The 24,694-nt window shown below is 42.5% G+C and overlaps 1 protein-coding gene across 1 annotated transcript; it reads left to right on the top strand.

The window, feature by feature from the left end:
- The first annotated feature begins 25 nt into the window (after positions 1-25).
- LOC118369788 (coiled-coil domain-containing protein 6-like) lies at positions 26-21,072 on the top strand. The gene is made up of 9 exons (XM_035754485.2): positions 26-376; positions 1,423-1,572; positions 2,930-3,058; positions 5,535-5,638; positions 5,871-6,031; positions 7,790-7,946; positions 8,164-8,264; positions 10,863-10,984; positions 20,105-21,072. The coding sequence occupies exons 1-9, from the start codon at positions 122-124 to the stop codon at positions 20,291-20,293; spliced, it is 1,368 nt and encodes a 455-aa protein (XP_035610378.1). The 5' UTR covers positions 26-121; the 3' UTR covers positions 20,294-21,072.
- The last annotated feature ends 3,622 nt before the right edge of the window (positions 21,073-24,694 follow it).

The following is a 24,694-nucleotide window of genomic DNA, read 5'->3' as shown; positions in this document are numbered from 1 at the left end:
ATACATCCGGTAAAACATCTTGCTCCATGTTCAGTCTTTGGTCACACCACACCGAATGTTCGTAGGCTGATGCACTACAAACACTGCAGCTCCCGTCTCCTCCACATTGTCGCACACAGCCATGGCGGACAGTGCAAGCGAGAGCGACACCGACGGAGCAGGGAGTAGCTCGGTTACCCTGATGTCATCCTCAGCCTCAAATTCTAGCAAGCCGGGAGTAGTCATTTCACAGTTTCGATTAGAGGAGTTAACGAACAGACTAGCCTCACTACAACAAGAGAACAAAGTTCTTAAAATTGAGCTAGAGACGTTCAAACTCAAGTGCAAGGCGCTACAGGAGGAGAATAGGGACCTGCGTAAAGCCAGCGTCACCATTGTGAGTAACTTGTTTTTTTTGTTGTTGATTATCCTCGCTAGCTAGCTGACATTAGCTACATTAAAAAATGCATCTAGACATGTACGTTAAACGTACGAAATTGCAACTAGGTTAACAAACTAATGTTAACTAACTGGTAGCGAAATAAAGGCAACGGACGTAGCTAGCCATGTTAAGAAGTTAGCATTAGTTAGCTTAGCGAGCTAGCGTAGCTAGATGGTTAACTAGCTAACCTAAATGTTAGCTAGCCCGTTATGTTTTGGTGTTGCTAGCTAGTTCGCCAATGCCAGGTTAATTTGCTAACACCAATCGATCAATTTGAACAGTTAGTGGTGACGTTTGTATCAAACGTTAACCATTTCTTATTTTTTTTATTCACTGAATCCTTTGCTGAGACTTGGCGTTTCCGTTGTTTTTGTGCTTAACTTTACAGCTAACCCTTGACAACTGTTGAATTTATAATAAATCATGACATACAGTAACTACGTAGCCTAGTTCATTAACACCTACTCTGTCTGTCCAATGCATCGGTATGACTAGCATGGTTTTGATTTTCTTTCTCATTGTTCCCCTGTTTTGCGCCCCCCACCACCCCCTTTTCTGTCTCTTATTTCGTCGCTATGACTATTGACAGTAAAGCAAAAAATAGCTCGTTCCTCACTCCTTCAGTTACTGCAATGGGCTACTGCTTGAGTCATTGGGGGGGGGGACTGACTAACTGCTTCCTCTCCAGCTGACACAGACCTTCAATGCAGCAAACCTGCACTGTGCTATTCCTTGTTTTTGCACAGATGCTACTGCAGTCAATTAAAAGTCTTTAACATATAGGAATACCATATTTTAGCACAGACAGCTGTGAGCTCTGCCTAGCAGTGTGGTAAAGGTTGACATTAGATTGGCAATGACAAATAACTTCATATGGTGCCATTGTTACCCATTCCAAACATCTCTTAACACAATTAAGGCATGTTTTATTCTGTGAGCCATCTTGCTGTGAATGCTGCACTCTTCTTTTCTGTAAATGTTACCTTTCTCTGTGACTGCAGCAAGCCAGGGCTGAGCAGGAGGAGGAGTTCATCAGCAACACCCTGTTCAAGAAGATCCAGGCCCTGCAGAAGGAGAAGGAGACCCTCGCTGTCAACTATGAGAAAGAGGAGGAATTTCTCACAAATGAACTGTCAAGAAAACTCATGCAAGTAAGTGACAGCCGAAAGAGAACTGGCTCTGAGGCACTTATGCCAAGTATTTGTCGCAGAGTGAAAATGGAAGGATTTGTGTTTGGGGTGGAGCGCATAACAGCAGTAATGGTTCTTGCCTTAAGTATTTTATTAACCGACTTCATTGCGACTCTAAATTACTCTTGACTGACTCCTCCTATTCCTTGGTTAGGTTATTTGGTCTCTCTTGCAACTGACCCACATGTGGCCCTGTGGCAAATATGAGCTGTTGACCTTTTGTAGTACTGACTAATGGTTTGATGTGAGAAGAAGAATGAATCTCACTGGACCACTCATGTATTTTACCAGACCCTTGTTAAAGGTCTGGCGGCTATTGTTATTGGTCCTGTTCCCTAACATGAAACAGACCTGCTTCTGCTCCTATTCTTTAGTGTCGACAGACGCCCCCAAGTGTCGCTATAAAATGGTAGTTGTCGTAGTCATGTCTGTGGTAAGGAGCCACTTCTGTAAACATGGAGACATGTCTGACATACTTTTTCTTGTAAAATGTATTCTAAGGCACCAGGCTAGAGCAACGCTAATGTGAATTTGTACTGGAAACCCTGTTCCACCACACCCCAGGCTTCAACAGTAAATGGTTAATAGTATTAGTATTTTCAGTGGTATAGGCTACTACTACTATAAGGAGTGGGCCATCTATACCCTAGATGTCCTGTATCCACCTTCAGACACAGGTCTCTGTGGGGCTGCCCATTTCTAAACTGTTGTGAGGCTTCATAAATTATGTTTATCTTCAAACAAAACTCTTAGCTCTTGTCAGTAAGATGGTATGCATAGCAGTTAAATACCAGAGCGTCTTTAGGCTAATATAAGAGAATGTTAACACTTGATGTGGCCTGAAGCTGTTGATCATCTCTGAGAATGTTGGCTGCACAACTCCAGTCTGTTGTGGTGTTTCTATAACCGTCTGTGCCCCGAGAACAGAGGAACGTGAGGTTAGATTGTCAAAATGAACTCTAGCATGCAACTAAAATGGCTCAACCCCCTCTTTCTCAATTGTCCTATGTTTTATTTTGATCTGATGATTAGTCAGTGCTAGGTATTAGTCACAATTGTCTAATTTTTAACAAGCTATGAGCCACACCCTTTTTATTGGTAGATGGCCAAATGTGGTTACTTTGGTTGCTTTTGGCAATATCTAGCTGCACCGCCGCCATTTCACAACACATTCTTCTCCAGATCTCCATAATTTGAGACAAGCAGCACCAACCTATTACCCTCTCTATAAAAAAGATATATCAACATCTAACCACAGTGCTTTAATGCAAATCTTTTCATTAGTTTCTATTAGTCACATTGATTTCTGCTCCCACAGTTACAACATGAGAAGGCTGAGTTGGAACAGCACTTGGAGCAGGAGCAGGAGTTCCAGGTCAACAAACTCATGAAGAAGATAAAAAAAATGGAGAATGACACTATATCAAAGCAGCTCACCTTGGAGCAGGTACAGTGACACAATGACACTATGTGAAATGACATTGACAGTGTCTGAATACCCATACTTGCATTCTAAATAGTCGGCTTGGGCAGTATCCAGATTGTCATACCTTCATACTGACCTTGTGTCAATACTGGCACTGAACACAAGGGGTGCTATTTTCAAACCCAACTGAGCCCTCGTAATCCAAAGGTTAGCAATGGTAACAAGTACATGTAAAATCCTATAGAGAATGCGAACTGAATGTTATAGTCTCTGACCTAAACTGTATAACTTTCCCAGCTCAAAGTTATACAAGTAACTCAAAATTGCTACAGTTTTCTGTACGCACAAAACAAATATTAAATACGCAAATCAAGCAGAGCTTGATTTTGGAAGAAGCTAAATGTGAATATTTGTTGCTACTTTTTAAGTAAATACCTTTAATTAACTTGTACAATACATTAGGAGATAAAGAACATCACGTTCTTCATTTAACCCATCACATAATTTTGAAACTTACAGGTGGTGAGGTGGTGTTTGTTTAGCCAGCACAAAACTACGAGACCCAGTCACTCACATGTGATCTAGTTACAGTATGGAATTCACAACTAAATGTTTGCCAGCTAGACGCCTTATCACTATTAAGTTAATTGTCTAAAATGCGCTAAATGCTCTGCAGTTGTGCATTTGGTTCGCTAAATTAGTAGGTAGCTAGATATCTAGCTAAGTGAACCTCTACAGGTTCGGTCGTCGTCACCCCCTATCGTTCTCTCTCTTAAGTAGAAGTAGTAATGCAATGGGTCACCCCCCCCATGATATTGTTTGAGAGTGCAGAACAGCAACAACTTTTATCACGGCAACTGGTTTGATACATTCACATCTGAAGGTAAATAATATACTTACATTCACTAATCTTGCTTTTATTTGTCATCCTTAGTGTCCCAGAGATAAAAATGTACAATAGTTTTGTTTGATACAATCAATTTTTATACTAAAATGTAAGAACTGTGTTCTACAGCTTGAACCCCTGCTGGGTCTCTAACCCCTGCTGTCTTCTCTATATATGTTCTATATAGTTGTGTACTTGAAAATGTATCCTTTCGGCACATTTGGGCAGACTTGATGCAACATTTTGAACAGTGTTATTCTCCTACATTAATTTCACATTTCCACAAACTTCAGTGTTTCCTTTCAAATGGTATCAAGAATATGCATATCCTTGCTTCAGGTCCTGAGCTACAGGTTTGGGTTTGACATTTTAGGTGAAAATTTAAGGGGAAAAGGGGTCAGATCTTTGAGAGAGAACTACAAAGAAATGTAAATAGACCAATAATGTTGAAACTATGCTAAACAAAAATATAAACCCAATGTGCAACAATTTCACAAATTCCACAAAGTTACATTTCAGATAAAGAAATCAGTCAGTTGAAATAAATGTATTTGGCCATAATCTATTGATTTCACATGGCTGGGCAGGGGCACAGCCAAGGGTAGGCCTTGGGAGCTGTGCCCACCCACTGGGGAGCCAGGCCGGGCAATCAGAATACGTTTTCCTCACAAAAGGGCTTTATTACAGACAGAAATACTCCTCGGTTTCATCAGCTGTCTGGGTGGCTGGTCTCCGATGATTCTGCAGGTGAAGAAGCCGGATGTGGCGGTCCTGTGCTGGCGTAGTTACAATTGCACAGTCTGCGGTTGTGGACATACTGCTAAATTCTCTAAAATAAAGTTAGAGTTGGCTTTTGGTAGAGAAATTAACATTATATTCTGGCAACCGCTCTGGTGGACATTCCTGCAGCCAGCATGCAAGTTGCACGCTCCCTCAGCTTGAGACATCTGTGGCCTTTTATTGTCCCCAGTACAATGTGTACCTGTGTAATGATCATGCTGTTTAATCTGCTTCTGGATATGGCAAACCTGTCAAGTGGGTGGATTATCCTGGCAAAGGAGAAATGCTCACTAACAGAGTTGTAAACAGCATTTGAGAGAGCAAATGTTTGTGCCCATGGAACATATTATCTCAGCTCATGAAATGCGTTTATATTTTTGTTCAGTATAGTAGATTATGATTTTTTTCCCACTGTATTTAACAACAGTTGTTAATCAGATATGGTGACGCGTTGTACCAAAATGAACAAATGGTGTGAATCAACGTAATTGCACATTAGATGACATGTTCTCAGTATGGATGAGCTTGGTATGTTAATATTTTTTGCTTACTGCGTTCAATTTTACTTATCAGTATGTTCTAAATAGTATGTAGTACCATTAGTACACAGTATACAGTTTTAGTAAGTGGTAGGCAAGACAGATTTCAGAGACAGCCATTGTCTTGGTGCAGCTGAGTCTCTCCTGAAGACATAATGTCGGCACTCCCACTTAAGGGCATGTGCATTATCATGATGGAGTGTAGAATTCTGTGTGTGGGTGCGTATTTCTTTGTGGAAGGTAAGATGTTTTCAAGCTGAATATCTCTTTGCTGTGTTCCCTTTGTTTCCAGCTAAGGCGTGAGAAGATTGACCTCGAAAACACATTAGAGCAAGAACAAGAGGCTCTTGTCAATAGACTGTGGAAGCGCATGGACAAATTGGAGGCAGAGAAAAGGTAGGCTTTTGTTCTGTAGCAACCATATATTCTTTAGGAGTAGTATGTTTAGATCTAGAAAAACCTAGGTGCTGGAGTCTGGGAATGGTTGAAAGTAAACTAAATGAACCTTCACACTGTTGTATGCTCTCTATTGATTCTCTTTTATTAGGACTGTAGGAATAACCTATACAATGGTAAAAGGTTGACTTTTCCCTGTGTTGATTCATTGGAGCTCACTTGTCTTTGACAGAATCCTCCAGGAGAAGTTGGACCAGCCTGTGTCTGCTCCTCCCTCCCCCAGGGATGTTTCCATGGAGATTGACTCTCCGGAGAACATGATGCTGCATATCCGCTTCCTGAAGGACGAAGTGGAGAGGCTGAAGAAGAGCCTCCGTACCACCGAGCTGCAACGTGAGTTTCAAAGACCAATGGTCAACAGTGAATTTACCATGACGTGACCTGGTTATGTAGAACCCATAAAACTAGATGCAGTAGTCTTTGCCACAATTTGGAAAAATGTTGGTGCTCAAGGAGGCTTTCATATGGCTTTGCTGTAGATTTACTGTCAGTTATTTTAACTAATGTGTTCTGTTCAGATTCTAAGTGTTTAATAGTCACATGGACATGGTTGCAGGTGTGATTGCAGGGTACAGTACAAATCTTAAGTGCCAACATGCAGGTCTAAGTTATAAAATAATGAAAATGGTCATAAAAAAACAACAATAGAAATAGCACAATATACATAACTGTAACCATGATGAATAAATATATATCCATTGGGATGGAGGCAGAGTAGACTTGAGGGGGTGGGGGGAATGACCGTAGGGGAGCAGCATGACCATTGAGGGGGTGTGGGGACCAAGTGAAATAAAACATTATTAACAACTGAACTGGTGATGAATGTCGTTGGGGTGGGGGCAGAGTAAAAGTCTGTTGGGTGGGGGGAACATGTCCATAAGGGGAGTAGTGGTTGGAGCAGCAACTGGTGACTATTCAGCAGCCTGATGGTAGAAACTATTGGCCAGTCTTCCAGTTTGACATGATGCTCCTGTACTGCCCGCGTCTTGGTGATGGAGTTGGCGGTGGAGTTGCTTTACCATGTGATCTTAGAACAACAGTGGTAGTGGGTCACGGTAGAGTGCTCCTCTTTACAGGTGCATGTTCAATTTGGGAACAATGGTAATATTATCACTCAAACCAATGTGGACACGCAGTTTCACCCTCAGACCGAACACGCACTCACATTTCCAACGGCAGGTTCCAAGTAGACCATAATCAAGCTCTTTTTCAATCCCCCAATATTATCTCTGGGCAGATCTGTCATTTCTTCTCAAATATCCTTAACTTTCTCAGTGAAACCTAACTCTATTTTAGTAGTTGACTGGTCCAGTTCAGCCAGAGTCTCGGAAATCCTAGACCTAGGCCAACGGCATGGAACATTGTTTACATTGTGGGAGGCAACCTGTTGGCTTAGGACAGGGGTCAGCAACAGGCCAAAACTGGCCAGCGAGTGATCTTGTCACAATGTAATCAATGTATGAAATACAATCTATTTTTGGGCTTAGTTGTGGTAAAGTTTCCATGTACAGATTATTATAATTGTGTTCTGGCACCCCGACCATTCGCTCTGACAAATATTGGCCTGTGGCTGAAACTATTTGCATACCCCTGGCTTAGGGCAGTGTTTTCCCAACTCCAGTCCTTGTGTATCCTCAACAGTACACATTTTGTTTTAGCCCTAGGCAAGCACACCTGATTCAATTTGTCAACTAATCACCAGGCAACAACAACAAATGTGTGCTGTTGGGGAACACTGGCCTAGGGAGTTGAGTTCAGCAGAAGGATGCTCTGTTTAAATATTTGGCCACCAGAGGGAGCTGTCATATCAATCTATTCTGTCTAAAGGTCTTGGACCAAAATGCTAACAAGCTGATGAAATCATGGACTTCAATACCAGAAACCTCTGTTATTAGAGACCAGACTTGACCTATTATATTTAGGTGCAATAGCTGCTGTACTACAGCAATAAAGAGCATAGATGAGCACTTTTGGAAAATACTGTTGCATCTTTGCTCTCTCAGAAAAATGTATTGTTGTGTAATGACTCGTTGTTGTGTAATGGCGTTGCATTGGTTTTTGATGAAACTTTATTTGTCCGTCCCCTCCCAGACACAGAGAAGCGGGCCCAGTACATTGAGGAGGAGCGGCACATGCGTGAGGAGAACATCCGTCTGCAGAGGAAGCTGCAGAGAGAGATGGAGCGCCGCGAAGCCCTGTGTAGACAGCTGTCTGAGAGCGAGTCCAGTCTGGAGATGGACGACGAGAGGTAGACATGAAACCCTCTGGTCCAACTTCACCATCTCCAACCAATGTTTAGTCTTTGCTCCACTGTCAGCCATGCCTAACCAACCATCCAATAAGCAACCCCACCCCACACTCTCACTTCCTTTCTGTTTCAGACACCAAATCATTGCTCAGGGAAATGGGAGTGATATTTAGAGACAGAAGTTAATTGTCTAAACTATGGACTTTTTACCCTTCAGGTACTTCAATGAGATGTCAGCACAAGGCCTGCGAGCACGGACAGTGTCCAGTCCCATCCCATACACTCCTTCCCCCAGCTCCAGCCGACCCATATCACCTGGTAGGGTATAGTTACAGGAAGTCCATGGCCCATGTCCAACACCTCATAACCACTAAACTCTGTTTTACGAGTATCTATTATGCTACTGGATGAAGGAAGAGAAAGGTCCACGTACAAAAAGAGCACCTTTGTATATTGTATTGTAATATGAATAGATGTATTCCGTTAATTATTAAGTAACATTGTATCTAGCTGTGTCTCTGGAACGCTCTGCTACAGGTTGATAGATCCTTACTGATAATTGGGTGAATTTAAGGTCCCCTTGGTACAAGTCCTGTCTCGGTTGCAAGGTCTCTGCTTGTTTTGAACGTCGGGTCAACAGGTCTATCAAAATATTACATTTATTCTTAAATTCAATTGTAAACAGATTCAGGCAGCGCATGACTTATCCCCTGAAATTAAATGCTTTTGGAAAGTATTCAGACCACTTCACTTTTTCCACATTTTGTTGGGTTAGGTTACAGCCTTATTCCAAAATGGACAAAAAAACAAGTCAAATTAAATAATTATCATCAATCTATACACAATACCCCATAATGACAAAGTGAAAACAAGTTTGTAGAATTTTTTTACAAATTTATTCGGAAATGTATTCGGAACTTATTTAGATAGGTATTCAGGCTCTTTGCTATGGGACTTGAAATTGAGTTCAGGTGCATCCTGTTTCCATTGATCATCCTTGAGACGCTTCTGCAACTTGATTGGAGTCCACCTGTGGTAACTTCAATTGATTGGAAATTATTTGGAAAGGCACACACCTGTCTATATAAGGTCCCACAGTTGACAGCATGTCAGAACAAAAACCAAGCAATGAGGTCGAAGGAATTGTCCGAGTGCCGAGACGAGATTGTGTCAAGGAACAGATCTGGGAAAGGGTACTAAAAATGTCCTGCAGCATTGAAGGTCCCCAAGAACACAGTGGCCTCCTTCAGTCTTAAATGGAAGATGTTTGGAACCACCAAAACTCTTCCTAGAGCTGGCTGCCTGTCCAAACTGAGCATTCGGGGGGGCCTTGGCCAGAGAAGTGACCAAGAACCCGATGGTTACTCTGACAGATAGGATAAACTTCCAGAAGGACATCCATATCTGCAGCACTCTACCAATCAGGCCTTTTTGGTAGAGTGGCCAGACAGAAGCCACTCATCCGTAAAAGGCACATGACAGCCTGCTTTGAGTTTGCCAAAAGGCACCTAAAGGACTCTCGGAACATGTGAAACAAGATTTTCTGGTCTGATGAAACCAAGATCGAACCCTTTGGCCTGAATGCCAAGTGTTACGTCTTGAGGAAACCTGGCACCATCCCCACCCTGAAGCATGGTGGTGGCAGCATCATGCTGTGGGGATGTTTTTCAGAGGCAGGGACTGGGAGACTAGTCAGGATCGAGAGAAAGATGAACGGAGCAAAGTACAGATGGATCCTTGTTGAAAACCTGCTCCAGACTGGGGTGAAGGTTCGCCTTTTAACAGGACAACCACCCTAAGCACACAATGCAGGAGTGGCTTCGGGACAAGCCTCTGAATGTCCTTGAGTGGCCCAGCCAGAGCCTGGACTTGAACCCAATCGAACATCTCTGGAGAGACCTGAAAATAGCTGTGTAGCGAAGCTCCCCATCCAACCTGATAGAGCTTAATAGGATCTGCAGAGACGAATGGGAGAAACTCCCCAGGTGCTACGAGCTTGGCACACCTGTATCATACCCAAGAAGACTCAAAGCTGTAATCGCTGCCAAAGGTGCTTCAACAAAGTACTGAGTAAATGGTCTGAATACTTATGTAAATGTGATATTTCAGTTTGACAATTTCTTATAATTTATTTAAAACTATCTATTTTTGCTTTGTCATTATGGGGTATTGTGTGTAGATTGAGTTTTTTTTTAATTATTTAATCCATTTTAGAATAAGGCTGTAACTTAACAAAATGTGAAAAAAGTCTAGCGGTTTGAATACTTTCCGAATGCACTGTATATCCCTAACCACATTGTTTTCCCTGAAAATGACAGACATTTCTTGACAGTTTCCAAAGTTAATACCAATTGAAGGAGAAATTAGTCTGTTTCGGTGACATCCTTTGCCAGCAGCAAGTTCCTTTGAGTGATCCTGCAACTAGGGTTGGGTGATATAGCCAAAATATCATGTCAAAATATTTGTACATGTTTATGCTATTTTATATTTCTGAATAATACAAGTTCTAAATATGTTTTATGATTAGTGCTTGACCCTAGAATGGAAACCAGTGATTTTATTTGTCTTTTTCTGGTGGTTGTCTACTCAACCAAACTGGGACAACTGATAGTGAAGTAGTCCAATTTGTATAACTTTTCATTTAATTTAGCACTGTATCAAAACATTGTTGTAGATGGTATCGTAAACATCCATACCGGTATTCACAATATATCGCCCAGCCCTACCTGCAACACACAGGCTCCGTATTCATCACACCTAAGCAACTGTGGTTTATGTTATCAGATGGAGTTGAAGGAAATAATGTGTAGCTAAGGCTGTAACTTAACAAAATGTGGAAAAAGTCAAGGGGTCTGAATACTTTCCGAATGCCCTGTAAAACACATTGCAAACTCAATAGCGTTTTCTCTCCTCTAGGTCTGTCGTACGGCAGTCACACAGTTGGGTTCACTCCCCCGGCCACCCTGTCCAGAGCTGCCATTGCTCACTTCAACGCCCCCGCCCTGCACGTCCATGGAAGTGCCTCTCACGCCATAGCGGTAAGTCTGCTCTGCACCTATCAAGACTAGCAATGGACTTGTCAGTCATTTGACATAACTAGCCTGTATGGTATTCCACTATATGAATCAAATCCGGTCTAATCGATCGGCATATAGAATTTTGCCCAACTAGCATCGTTGTGCTTGTATTGTCAAACCTATTTAATACACCTATGGTGGACAATGTAGACACTCTCAAGTCCATTGATAAGGTAGTAGAATGCTCTTGATCTATACTGAACAAAAATATATAATTGCAACAATTGCATTGATTTACAGTTAATATAAGGAAATCGGTCAATTTAAATAAATACATTAAGCCCTAATCTATGTATTTCACATGACAGGGAATATAGATATACATCTGTTGGTCACAGATACTTTTAAACACTGGGCCTCAGGATCTCATGGTATCGATTAAAATTAAATTGTGTTCGCAGCATACGCCTGCCCATACCATAACCCCACAGTTTAGCAAACTGCTCGTCCACACAACACCATAAAAGTGGTCTGCGGTTATGAGCCTGGTTGAAAGTACCGCCAAATTCTCTGAAAGTATGGAGGTGGCTTATGGTAGAGAAATTAACATTATGTTCTCTGGCAACAGCTCTGGTGGATGTTCCTGTAGTCAGCATGCCAATTGCACGCGCCCTCAATTTGGGGCATTGTGTTGTGTGACGAAACTGCACATTTTAGTGGCCTTTTATTGTCCCCAGCACAAGGTGCACCTGTGTAATGATCATGCTGTTTTAATCAGCTTCTTGATATGACACACCTGTCTGTCAGGTGGATGGATTATATTGATAAAAGGAAAAAATGCTCACTAATCAGGATGTAAACACATTTGTGCACAAAATGTAAGACAAGCTTTTTGTGAGTATGGAACATTTCTACTATTTTATTTCAGCTCATGAAAAATGGGACCAACACTTTGCATGTTGCGTTTTTATATTTCTGTTCCGTGTAGTATATTTCAGTTCCATAGCCTATATGCCCAAAGATGACCTTTCCCATACCATTGGTAACAATCTTGTGGGACCTCCCTGCCTGTCTTTAAGTGTCCTTCCAGTGCCTGTGTTAAACTCTGCAGGTCCTCTCCCAGTGCCAGAAGGACCTGTGTGTGTCTGCTGTTCCATCTCTCTCATTACCACAGGCTTTAGGATGTTCTGTTCCCTCGCACTTCCCTTCCCTATGCAGGTCACTATGTCATTTGTTCCATTGCTGCACAGACAGACCTGGGAGCAGTCTAGAGCAATATGGATAATTCATTGCAAATGGACACTAAAATATACAAACGTTCTGAGTAGGAGACTGAGTAGAACATCTTGTGATTACATCAGTGACTTTCTGCTGCTGACTCCTCCCGGCTCAATGTCAACATTGTCTCTGTAGAGTGAAGCCATTCCCTGTGGTTATGGAGACAGGTTAACCAACGTTGTTTCCATGTGTCTGACTGGCGGCTGGAAGGAGACATAGGAGTTTACCCTCCTCTCATTAGGTACCAGGAACATCCTGAGGTTGAAACTGGTTTCAGCTCAGTCAGGGCTCAGAGAGATTACTCTGAACTGAAGATTTATTTTCTCCAACTGAAATTAGTTTTCGGTTTCCTTGCGATCTCCCATAGGAAAAGGAACAAGCGCTCTTATTTTTTCCCTGCGTGTTTCCATGGTAACACTGAGTACTCATCCATGGAGCACTATGTCAGCGTGTGCCTCTGAAGTGTGTTAGTTTCTGGGTGGCAGCCGTCATTACGAAGACCCTAGAGATCATTAGCACTAAGTGGTGGTGACTGGGAGCTTCAGGCCAGCCACCCGGACACTCATCAAAGCCCGAGTCTGTTCACCAGCTATTCGCCAGCACTTTGAATTTGTTTGACTTGCCAATGCTCACACAAGAGGGTTATGGTTTACAGGAAAAGTATTTGATGGTGTTCGATTTCAAATACTGTAAATCTTCAATTAATAGCCCGGGAGTTTATTTGTTTTAAATCACTGAACACAACAGGCGCTTATTAGAGACTGGCTGCTATTTCCTTAACACACAGCTTTTGCTCATTTGCATAGTTAATTGTCTAATTCCAGCATTCACGTCTAGCATTTTAATAACACAGTGAAGGAAATTTTTAAAAAATGTATCAGTTGGGGGATGGTAGGGGACGCCATGTGCGACTGACGTGTTTTCCGTTTGCTCCCGTGGTATTCTTAAAGTTTATGTGAATTCTGCAGCAGAACCGTATTTATTTTCAAATATTAATTTGGTGATCCCTTTCCGTAAAAAACAAGACTACTTTGCTTCCGAATGTCAGCATGTCGACCAAGCATAAGGCCAAAAGCATGACTTTGAGAGAACCCGGCCTACAAGACCCGCTCTCATCACCGCCCTCTCCTGAGTCTGAGGGCCCGGGGACGCATACTTTAACCGGGGACGCGGCTTGGCCTGGCGGCGCTGAAATGAACATTCTCGAGGCCATCAAACTACTACGCTCTGAGATAGTTGAAATGAAAACACAGGTGGTTGCTACGATTGAGGCCAGAATACAGGAGGTTTCTGATACTTTAAAAGCAGATTTAACCATCCTGCGGAACGAGACTGCCAGCAATCACAATACTCAAAACAACAACTGCGTCACACACTACAACGATTGCGGCACTGGAGGCCTCCGCTACTAATGTCTCCGATTTAACTACATCCCTGGAGGCTGAAGTTAAACGCCTAGCTGCGGATTTGAAAAAGGTGAAGGAGAGCTGCGTGAGTCTAGAGGGATTCTCTCGCCGCAATCTGAGACTTGTATCGGTCCCAGAGTCCGCCGAAATGCATCGTGCCACGGATTTTGTTTCGGGGCTGCTGAAGGATGTTCTTGCCTTAGATGAAAAGCCCCTGATTGATCGAGCCCACTGGTCGCTGCGCCCAAAGCCCTGGGATGGGGAGAGGCCCCGTGACAATTCTTCGAGTGCACTTTTTTCAAGAGAAGATTGAGATCCTCCGACGAGCCCGCAATACCACTCTGAGCTTTCAAGGACAGAGCTTTTCCATCTACCAGGACTACTCCCCCACTGTTTCCAGGCAGCGCACAGCTTTCGGACAGGCCAAACGAGTACTTCGGGACCATCCAAGTGTGAAGTATGGACTGCGATTCCCGGCCCGTTTATGGATATCTCACGAGGGTAAAGACTACACATTTGAATCTCCGGATGAGGCTATGGCTCACATTCAACGTCACATCAAGAAGTCTTGAATATGCTCACAGTTCAGCAACTGTTGCTTGCGTACTGTGGTTAGTAAGTAACCCAGGCTTCTACAATTATGCTTAGGCATAACAGGCTAGTCTTGTATAGTTGGTGAAACTATTCAGGCCTATTTGAGGTGATCTAATGTTTTGATCGTCGAGTGTGCATGCCTTATCTCGCTCACCTATTTAGTTTGTTTACACATTGTCTCGGTGACTCAAAATATTTTTGGTTATTTGTTTACTGCATCTGTTTGCATTGACCCAGTTAACAGTAAATGTCTCCCAAGGCTACACGGTTTTTGGGGCCTCAGTTTAAGTTTTGAGCGTCATTTATGCCCAGCAAACGTTCAACGTTGCGCACACAGTTTTTTTGGTATTGGTTGTAAGCTGTCTCAGCTTCAACTAGACTACTATTATAATTACTATTATTTTTGATTGTCTTACTATGATTTCCTTACTTTAAATTCGATTTTTGGCTGAGAGCCTTTATACATTGTATTTATTTTTCCCCTCAATGCCTGTTCTAAGACTGGGAATACAATTATATACATCTACAAGTGGTGCTTTTGTCATTCTGTTTGCACAAGGGATTTGCCTTTTTTTTTATTTGAAAAAATACATACAAATCTTTCTTTTTGCTGCTTGATCCACTAACAAAACGTGACTTTAAAGAGCGGGACTGTGGATTTAGGTTTCAGATCGCACTCTCTCAGACATACTGTGCGACGAGAACATGTTCTATTTAGGCTTGTACCTCGTTTGGGGTGGTATTGTCGGTGATGGGGGTAGGGGGGCAGGTTGAATTGTTCAGTTCTAATGTTGTCATTCTGTCTTTTTAGTTTTTTTATCTGTTTTTTTTTTTCTGTACTTTTCCCAAACATTTACCACCGTACATTATTACTCTGAGACAAGTTATTCTGGGGGTTTTGGGCGCTCATTGCTTTTCCATTCTATGCTCTAATGACAGGGTTGAATAACGGGAATGCCCAGAGGGGCCGAAATAATACGGTCAAGTACATTTCTTGGAATACCAAAGGGGTTAACAACCCGGTGAAGCGTAAGAGGGTGTTGACACACTTAAAGGGTTTGAATGCAAATATTGCATTTCTACAAGAGACTCACTTGAGGACTGGTGAGCATTTTAGGATGCATAAGGACTGGGTTGGTCAAGTGTTCCACTCAAACTTTCATAGTAAATCAAGAGGTGCTTCTATTCTGGTTGATAAAGCTACTCCCTTTGTAGCTTCTGAGGTTATTGCTGATCCTAAGGGACGATACGTCATAGTAACCGGTGAACTGTTTTCTCCCCCTCTTGTTTTGGCTAGTGTTTATGCTCCCAATTGGGATGACACAAGTTTCATTTTTCCTTTCTGTCTACTATTCCCAATTTAGATTCTCATTTGTTGATTTTAGGGGGGGATTTCAACTGTAAAATGTCCCCAGTTCTTGACAACTCCTCACAAACAAATACAGGCCCATCTAAATGTGCCCTACTTATTCAATCCTTTCTTCAGAAATAGGCAATGTTTGAGGCCTGGCGTTTCCTACATCCTCCAGATAGACAATATTCCTTTTATTCTCATGTTCATCAAACATACTCCTGGATTGATTACTTATTTTTGGACAAAAAACTTCTGCCTAACCCTCGGGGGTGAACTTACGAGAGTATTGTTATCTCTGACCATTCACCATTAGTGCTTGAACTAGAGTTTCCCCAGCGACCTCCTATGTGTTATCAATGGCGTCTCAACCCCATTTTACTCTCAGATAAGGAGTTTGTCAATTTCATCTCTTCTGAAATCACCTTATTCCTAGAAACTAATTCAACACCAGGTATGTCCTGCTCTACCATATGGGAGTCTCTCAAAGCATACCTACGTGGCCAAATTATTTCTTATACAGCCAACCAAAACAGAGTTCGCTCCCAGCGACTTCGGGACCTGAGCGAGTCCATAGCCACACTGGATGAGAAGTATGCTACGGATCCTTCCTCTGATCTGCATAAAGAGCGCCAACTACTCCAATCTGAATTTGATGAGCTTTCTACCAGGCAAGCTGAACAGTTACTCTTGCGAGCTCGATACAAAGTCTATGAACAAGGCCAGTAAACTCCTTGCGCATCAGATCTGTAAATCTGAGGCCTCACGTTTAATCCCACAAATAAGGACCCCGTCTGGTGCCACCACAGTTATACATAAAGAGATCAATGATCAATTTGAACAATTTTACTCTGCGCTATACACCTCTGAATCCCCTCAAGACCCCTTGCTGATTGACTCCTTCTTTAATGGCTTGAATATGCCTTCAATTGATACAGACTCCCATGACTATCTAGAAGAAGAATTTACGCTTGAGGAGATTGCAACAGCAGTGTCCGCAATGAAAAGTGGTAAATCACCGGGTCCGGACGGTTTTCCAACCGAATTTTACAGGACGTTTTCTGGTCTGCTTTGCCCATTGTCTCGACTATTTGCAGAGTTCCTCAATACTTCAAAGCTACCGCCTAGTCTTTATCAGGCTTCAATTTCATTACTACTAAAGAAAAACAAAGAATGTGGAATGTGGATCCTATCGTCCAATCTCGCTTTTAAACTGTGATTACAAAATCCTAGCTAAGCTTTTAGCCATCCGTATGGAAGGCTTGCTGCACCAAGTAATACACTCTGACCATACTGGCTTTGTGAGAAATAGGCATTTATTTTTCAATATTAGGCGTCTTATGAATATACTGTACTCCCCAGCGTCGGAGGACCCGGAGGTGGTGGTCTCACTTGATGCCGAAAAAGCGTTTGACCGCGTTGAGTGGGATTACCTAACAGCAGCCCTTTATAGATTTGGCTTTGGCCCCAAATTCATTGCGTGGATAAAGATTCTTTATTTTTCCCCCATGGCTTCGGTACGGAGCTAATAACTTGTCCTCTGACTATTTTCCCTTGCACCGCGGATCCAGACAGGGTTGCCCACTCTCCCCCTTGTTGTTTGCTTTGGCAATCGAGCCTCTCGCCATTGCACTACGCTCTAATGATGCCATTCAAGGTATAATCAGGGCGGGCTGGGAGCAGAAAGTCTCGCTATATGCTGACGACCTCCTTTTGTTTATCTCCAACCCTGATACCTCATTGCCACGTGCCCTATCTGTTCTTAAAAAGTTTGGATCAATCTCAGGGTACAAGCTGAATCTAGGCAAGAGTGAGCCCTTTCCGGTAAACAAGGCTGCTTTAAAGTGCTCTTTTACAAGTTCTCAGTTTAGGATTGTCCTGGATCAATTCACTTACTTGGGAGTAAAAGTGACAAGGAAATATTCAAATTTGTTTCAGGAAAACTTTGTTGCTCTAGCAGATTGAAACAATCTGTCTTTTACTTTTTGGAATTCGCTACCCCTTTCTCTTATCGGAAGGATTAATGTCATTAAAATGAATGTGTTGCCCATATGTTTATATTTATTTCAATGTTTACCCATTTTTATTCCAACATCTTTTTATTTCACTGGATCAAACATTCATGCATTTTATTTGGGATGGCAAGGTACCACGGATTGGTAGAAAACATTTGCAGAAGCCTAGGTCATTGGGGGGTTTAGCTCTGCCAAATTTTCAGACATACTACTGGGCTGCAAATTTCAGAGCCGTTCTGTACTGGCTGCAGACTGATCCTACTGGCCCTAGACCACTCTGGGTCCAGATGGAGTCTGAATCGTGTAAACCTGCAGCACTTTCCGCTGTGCTCGTCTCTCCCAGTGTCCCTGGGCAAAAGGTGTGTCAACCCAATTGTAAAGCAGTCTCTTAAAATTTGGAATCAGTTCCGTTTAGCCTTTAACCTCCGAGGCTTTTCTCTATCAGGCCCAATCGATCAGAACATTTTATTTCCTCCATCTTTGAATGATGGGGCTTTTGGCATTTGGCACTCACTAGGCCTCTCCTCGCTAGCCCAATTATTCTTTGATGATACATTTGCCTCTTTCTCAGCTGCAGGACAAGTTCAATCTCCCCAATCCCACTTTTTCCGCTATCTCCAGACTAGAAACTTTGTCAGGGCTAACACACATGGATTTCCCAATAGGCCTGCGAATACAGCTATAGAGAGCATCTTGGAGCTGAACAAGCTTCCTAGGGGTGCAATTTCAGATGTATATGCAATCATTCATGACTTACAGAACCCTTCTTTGGTGCCTTTAAAGACTCGATGGGGAAAGGATTTGGGGAGGAACTTGGGGAAGACTCCTGGGAATCTGTGCTGCACAGGGTGCACTCGTCCTCTTTTAGCACTAGACACAGCCTCGTTCAATTCAAGGTGGTTCACCGTATCCACTGGTCGGGGGCCAAACTTGGAAGAATATTCTCTGATTTTGATCCTACCTGTGTCAGATGTAAAGTGGAACCAGCCACACTGTTGCATATGTTTTGGGGCTGTCATAAACTGTCAGGTTTCTGGGAATTAATATTTAAATGTTTCTCTATATATGACACTTATAGATCCGTCTCCCCTTACAGCCCTTTTTGGAGTACTGCCCATGGGTACCCCCCCTATCAAGAATCCTGTCGGACACTGTTGCTTATACAACTCTTTTAGCTAGACGGCTAATACTACAGAATTGGAAGATGGCAGCTCCCCCATCTTATAAATATTGGGTGAGGGATGTGTTGTGCTCTCCGAAACTAGAAAAAATCCAATTCAAATCACGTGGGAACCCCAAACTGTTTAATGAGGCTTGGGCTCCATTCCGGTCTTACTTTAAACAGTCCATCCTCTGATGGCATTCCAATTCATACTAAAATAAGCTTGTGACTTAAGGGTTGGAGGAGCCTCTCTCTGTGTTTTTGCTGGGGGGGGTATTAAGGTCCATGTGCTTATTGATTGTGATCCGCAGATGCCTTGTTCATCTTGCTCGGGCAGAGACTGAAGTGTGAGCTTTGTTCACGCCTACATGAATAATCATTTTATTTTTTTTATTTTAAAGCATTGTCCAGTGGATGGTCGGTCTGTGGCCATGACTCTCTGTGAGTGGTTGCATTTCTCCACCCTTATCCCTTGACTGTTTACAGGAACAATGGTGAGGTGTTTGCTCTGTCCCTGTACTATAGATTGCCCTTTAACCTTTGTAGCCTTCTGCCTAGTATGTTTAACTTGTCTAAAGTATGGTATCTTTAAAGCTATTTTTTTTATTTTAATTTGTATTTTTTTTCTAGTTGAGTATATTATTTATATTGCTTTGTCTTGTGTGTGAGTATTATTTATATTGCGTTGTCGTGTGTGTGTAAAACTTAATAAACAGAGTTTTAAAAAAAATGTATCAGTTGATACACTGTCACGTTTCTTTTGTCTTAGTATGTGTTTGTTTTTTAAAAATGAAATAGAAAACTTTCCCTTGACAGAATAATTATTAGATTGAGGGGTTGGGTTAAATGCGGAAGACACATTTCAGTTGAAGGCATTCGGTTGTACAGCTGAAGTATCCCCCTTTCCCTTATTCTCTTGACTACATTTTCAGCAATTCTTACTTTAGCCACTGGGGGTCTGTACTCCTGAAGTTAACTCTTTTTGTCCTTACAAGTTAGCTAGCAATTCTCTAGCAGTTTCTTCCTGGTGATTTTAAAAACATGTTTTGAGTCATTACTAAATTATTTAATGTAACAAATCGATCATTGAACCTCGTATACATGTCATGGTAATTCATGGTGACTTCGTTGACAATTCATTTAGACCCAGCGTATATTTTAAACAGGTTTTGATGTTTGATATGGGTTCCGTTGCCCAGCTTTTAAAAGGGATAGGTGGCTATTTGAGACTGCATTTTTTGGTACAAGCTTTTGAGAAGGGGATATTTTGAAAGAGAATTGACTTAACTGAGAATGTTTCTCATCCATCTGTCTTCCCTCTTTTCTTCAAAACAGAGGCCCTCCCCGAGAAGAAGCAACAGCCCCGACAAGTTCAAACGTCCGACACCACCGCCCTCCCCTAATACACACTCAGGGGCGCAGCCTCTGCACCCACTCCCCCCGCCGGCCCAGCCGATGGTCCAGTCCATGTCCTCTCCGGCAGCTATGTCGCAGCATGCAGCGCATCCCCCCTCCCAGCCTTAAAATGTGTGCTATTTCATGCTACGTTACTTCGACAACCTGGGAGTTGAAACCCCACAGAGCAAGTTTCTATGAGCTGGCAGAAGACCTGAAGCAACACAGGACGTTCTATGAGGAATTGATTGACTTTAACAGCGCTTCTGGGATTTGTAGGCCCATATCTATTCACCTTGTCTTGTACATTTTTTTTTTTTGCTTAGAACTGTCCCCGATTGGAATTGTTATTGTGGCACTGACAACCAACACGTATGGTAACAGCGTCTGTGGTGGTGTTTGTGGGCAGGGTGTGTTGGATCCCTTCCATGTCTACAATACCACAACATTTCAACTGCATTAATGTGCACCCCCTTGTTTAAAAGCAACTTGAGCAGTTGCATCCCAGTAAGAATCGCTTAAGTCAGATGTATTGTATCCCAGATGATCAGCGGGAGCTAGCGCAAATGTTTTTTTTTTTTTTTTCCCCTGAAAGAATTTTAATGCCACACTGCTCGTCAAAAAAATAACTACAACAAGGAAGATGGACACTGGTACATAAACCACAGATAAATGTTGCCTATTTGAGGTGTTAAAATGTAGTCTGAGGTGTTACAATGTATGTAGTCATGTACTCGTTTCTGTCTCTCTCGCTCTCATGTAGTTCTAGAAGCTTCTATCATCTCTGTGGATATTCCTCGTCAGAAAACAACAATGCTCTTTACACTAAGTATACTGCTATAACATTCTAAATGAATGGTACTGTTGAACTACATTTCTATGTATGATTAAAAGCTCTTGAAGATTTATTCTGATTTGATTGTTTGTTTTGCACAATGTGGCATCTCTTGACTTCATGTTTTACTGGAGGTTGTTGAGTGAAAGTGTATACAGGTAACTGCCAAAATAATGGAAGTGCTTGAGTAAATTAGGAATACAAAGTATATTGAAAGAAGGTGCTTCCGCATAGCTTTGGTTTCCTGAATTGAATTAAGCAATTAACGTCATGTATAAAAATGCTGGGTAGGCCATCATTTTGACTACCATGGCTATGCCCCCATAGGATGACAATGCATCCACCCACAGTGGTCACTAAATGGTTTGATGAGAATGAAAACTGTAAACTATGTGCCATGGCAGTCTCAGTCACCAGGTCTCAACCCAATTGAACACTTATGTGAGATTCTGGAGCGGCACCTGAGACAGTGTTTTCTACCACCATCAACAAAATGCCGAAGAATGGTGTCGCATCCCTCCAGTAGAGTTCCAGACCCATTGACGCTGTTCTGCTCGTGGTTGTCCAACGCCCTATTAACACAATTTATCTTGCTGTTTCCTTCTCACGCCTCCCTTTTGCTCACAATTGTATAAAGTTGACTAGATGTCCTTTGGATGGTGAACCATCCTTGATACACATGGGAAACTGAGTGTGGAAAACCCAGCAGCTTTGCAGTTCTTGACACATACCGGTGCCCCTGGCACCTACTACCATACCCCTTTCAAAGGCACAAATATTTTGTCTTCCCCTTTCACCCTCTGAATGGCGCACATACACAATCCATGTCTCAATAGTCTCAACACTTTAAAATCCTTCTTTAACCTGTCTCCTTCCCTTCGTCTACACTGATTGAAGTGGATTTAAAAAGTATCATCCATAAGGGATCATATCTTTCACCTGGTCAGTATATGTCATGGAAAGAGCAGGTGTTAATGTTTTCTACACGCAGTGTATTCTGACAGATTTTAGATTTTAATACCAGCATTGAATACACAACTGTGGCTTATCTGAAGTATGCACTGTTCTGTAAAATTTATTTCAGTCCCTCTTGTTTTAGGCATAACCCTGAGCTGAACTTCTATTATGTAAAATGAACCTCTGGCACTAATAAAGTTATTGACTGGAAATTATATTTCCAAAGGTGTTAATGTGATGTCTGTGTCAGTGTTAATATGAGGAGAGTAATGTCCGGAATGTCTCAGCCTTTGAGTCCTGAAAACAGACCCTCACTTCCAACATTCAAGTGTTTTCTTGGTGGCACAGCAAAAGCAGAGGACAATGGGCAATTCAATCGTCAACTGGCTTCAGTCAAACGCTATCCCACTCTGGCGAGGAACTATGCTATTCCCAATACCAGAACCACTCGGACTGTTGAGTAATCCCCTCTACCTTTGAGCCGCTGTGTGTGTGTGATACTAGATAAATAGCCCAGCTTTCTCCTGTTACCCCTTAGCACCCTAAACTAGATGTTCATCTAGCTTCAAAAATATTTCATTTCAAGCAGCTCTCTCAATAGCTCGCCTCTCGCCCCCTGGCTATACACCCACACCCAAACGTCAAGTCTGCCTGGTTTGGACTGGTTCAAGCCAGTGGGGAAAGCAGCTTTTCTTGACTCCACTCTCCAGGGAGATTAAATATGATTGCAATAACCCCAAGGACTGGGCAGGAACTTGATCCTGCAGATTTCGGCCTCAGGTCGGGTGGCAGGAGATGACTGATTCACATTCACACATTTGGACCAAAAAAAAAAAAAAACAATGTATGCGATAGCCATGTTGAAAGAGCTTTTTAAACTTTAAATTGTTTTTTTAATATATTTTTTTACATGTTAAATGATAGACACCTCTGCATGTAATTATTTAATCATGCAGAGCTAAGTAACTCAAGCTAATCCAAGCAGGAATCCAGATTGGACTCTGAAAGGAGCCATACTGTTAAGAGCTTCATGCCCTTTAATCCGGGCTCTCGGAACCTGGTGGCAGAGCATACACTGGCGTTTATTCACCCTGCGGGGAATTTCTGTTTTTTCAACAACAGACCCGCTCACCATGATGGGTTTCATGGAACTGAACAGCTGGTTGCTGCTCTTGAGGTCTACATTAGTGTGAATGTGGACAGATGCTGCTGCGAGAAAGGGATAACATTTAGCCTCTCTAAAGGTGTCGGTCTTGGTCATCTTCCCAGAGCTGCTGGGAAAAGTGTGTAAGTATGTTTTCCAACTAAAGTTATAAGAGGCCTACATTTGCTGAAGTGTCAATCACCACTCCCCCATGACCTTTGGAGGGTCATATCAGCAGCATAATGGGGATCTCCATAGCTGGTTTGGACTGGTTTTCAGACCAAACTAACATTGGTACCTCATGTCCAGAACATACTGTAATATCAAAATGACACATCAAGTCTTTAAATATGGCCCATATGTAAGGACTTGATTTGGTTGGTTTTGGTGTTATAGTATATGCGTTTGTATTAGCCTGGCTACCAGTCAATTTCTGATAACATTCCACTCCTTGTACTCTGTCATCTGCCAAACATGCATATGACACAAAGAACAATGTGGGGAATATCTAAACCGACTTGTATCCAGGCTGCGTCTGTATGATATTGGTTGTGTAAGCGTCATTATTTCTCCATACAGTGCATTCAGAAAGTATTCAGACCGCTTGACTTTTTCCACATTTTGTTACGTTACAGCCTTATTCTAAAATGTATTAAATTGTTTTTTTCCCCCCATACCCCATAATGACAAAGCAAAAAAATGTAAATACCACATTTACATAAGTATTCAGACCCTTTACTCAGTATTTTGTTGAAGCACCTTTGGCAGCGATAACAGCCTAGAGTCTTCTTGGGTATGACGCTACAAGCTTGGCACACCTGTATTTGGGGAGTTTCTCCCATTCTTCTCTGCAGATCCTCTCAAGCTCTGTCAGATTGGATGGGAAGCATTGCTGCACAGCCATTTTCAGGTCTCTACAGAGATGTTCGATTGGGTTCAAGTCCAGGCTCTGGCTGGGCCACTCAATGACATTCAGAGACTTGTCCCAAAGCCACTCCTGTGTTGTCTTGGCTGTGTGCTTAGGGTTGTTGTCCTGTTGGAAGGTGAACCTTCACCCCAGTCTGAGGTCCTGAGCACCCTGGAGCAGGTTTTCATCAAGGATCTCTCTGTACTTTGCTCCATTCATCTTTCTCTCGATCCTGACTAGTCTCCCAGTCCCAGCCTCTGAAAAACATCCCCACAGCATGATTCTGCCACCACCATGCTTCATGGCAGTGATGGTGCCAGATTTCCTCCAGACGTGGCGCTTGGCATTGAGGCCAAATAGTTCAATCTTGTTTCTCAAGATCTGAGTGTCCTTTAGGTGCCTTTTGGAAAACTCCAAGCAGGCTGTCGTGTGTCTTTTACTGAGGAGTGGCTTCTGTCTGGCCTGATTGGTGGAGTGCTGCTGAAATGGTTGTTCTTCTGGAAGGTTCTCCCAACTCCACAGAGGAACTCTGGAGCTCTGTCAGAGTGACCATCGGGTTCTTGGTCACCTCCCTAACCAGGGACCTTCTCCCCCGATTGCTCAGTTTGGCTCGGGCGGCCAGCTCTAGGAAGAGTCTTCGTGGCTACAAACTTCTTCCATTTAAGAGTGATGGAGTTCACTGTGTTC

Source organism: Oncorhynchus keta, chromosome 36 (genome assembly GCF_023373465.1).
Source record: "Oncorhynchus keta strain PuntledgeMale-10-30-2019 chromosome 36, Oket_V2, whole genome shotgun sequence".
In the NCBI taxonomy this organism is placed as follows: Eukaryota; Metazoa; Chordata; class Actinopteri; order Salmoniformes; family Salmonidae; genus Oncorhynchus; species Oncorhynchus keta.
This window is presented reverse-complemented; position numbering and strand designations above follow the sequence as displayed.

Coding starts and splice junctions, on each gene's coding strand:
- LOC118369788 (XM_035754485.2), top strand. CDS start 122: ATGGCGGACAGTGCAAGCGAGAGCGACACCGACGGAGCAGGGAGTAGC. Junction 377..1,422: donor GTAAAGCCAGCGTCACCATT/GTGAGTAACTTG, acceptor CTGTGACTGCAG/CAAGCCAGGGCTGAGCAGGA. Junction 7,947..8,163: donor CTGGAGATGGACGACGAGAG/GTAGACATGAAA, acceptor TTTACCCTTCAG/GTACTTCAATGAGATGTCAG.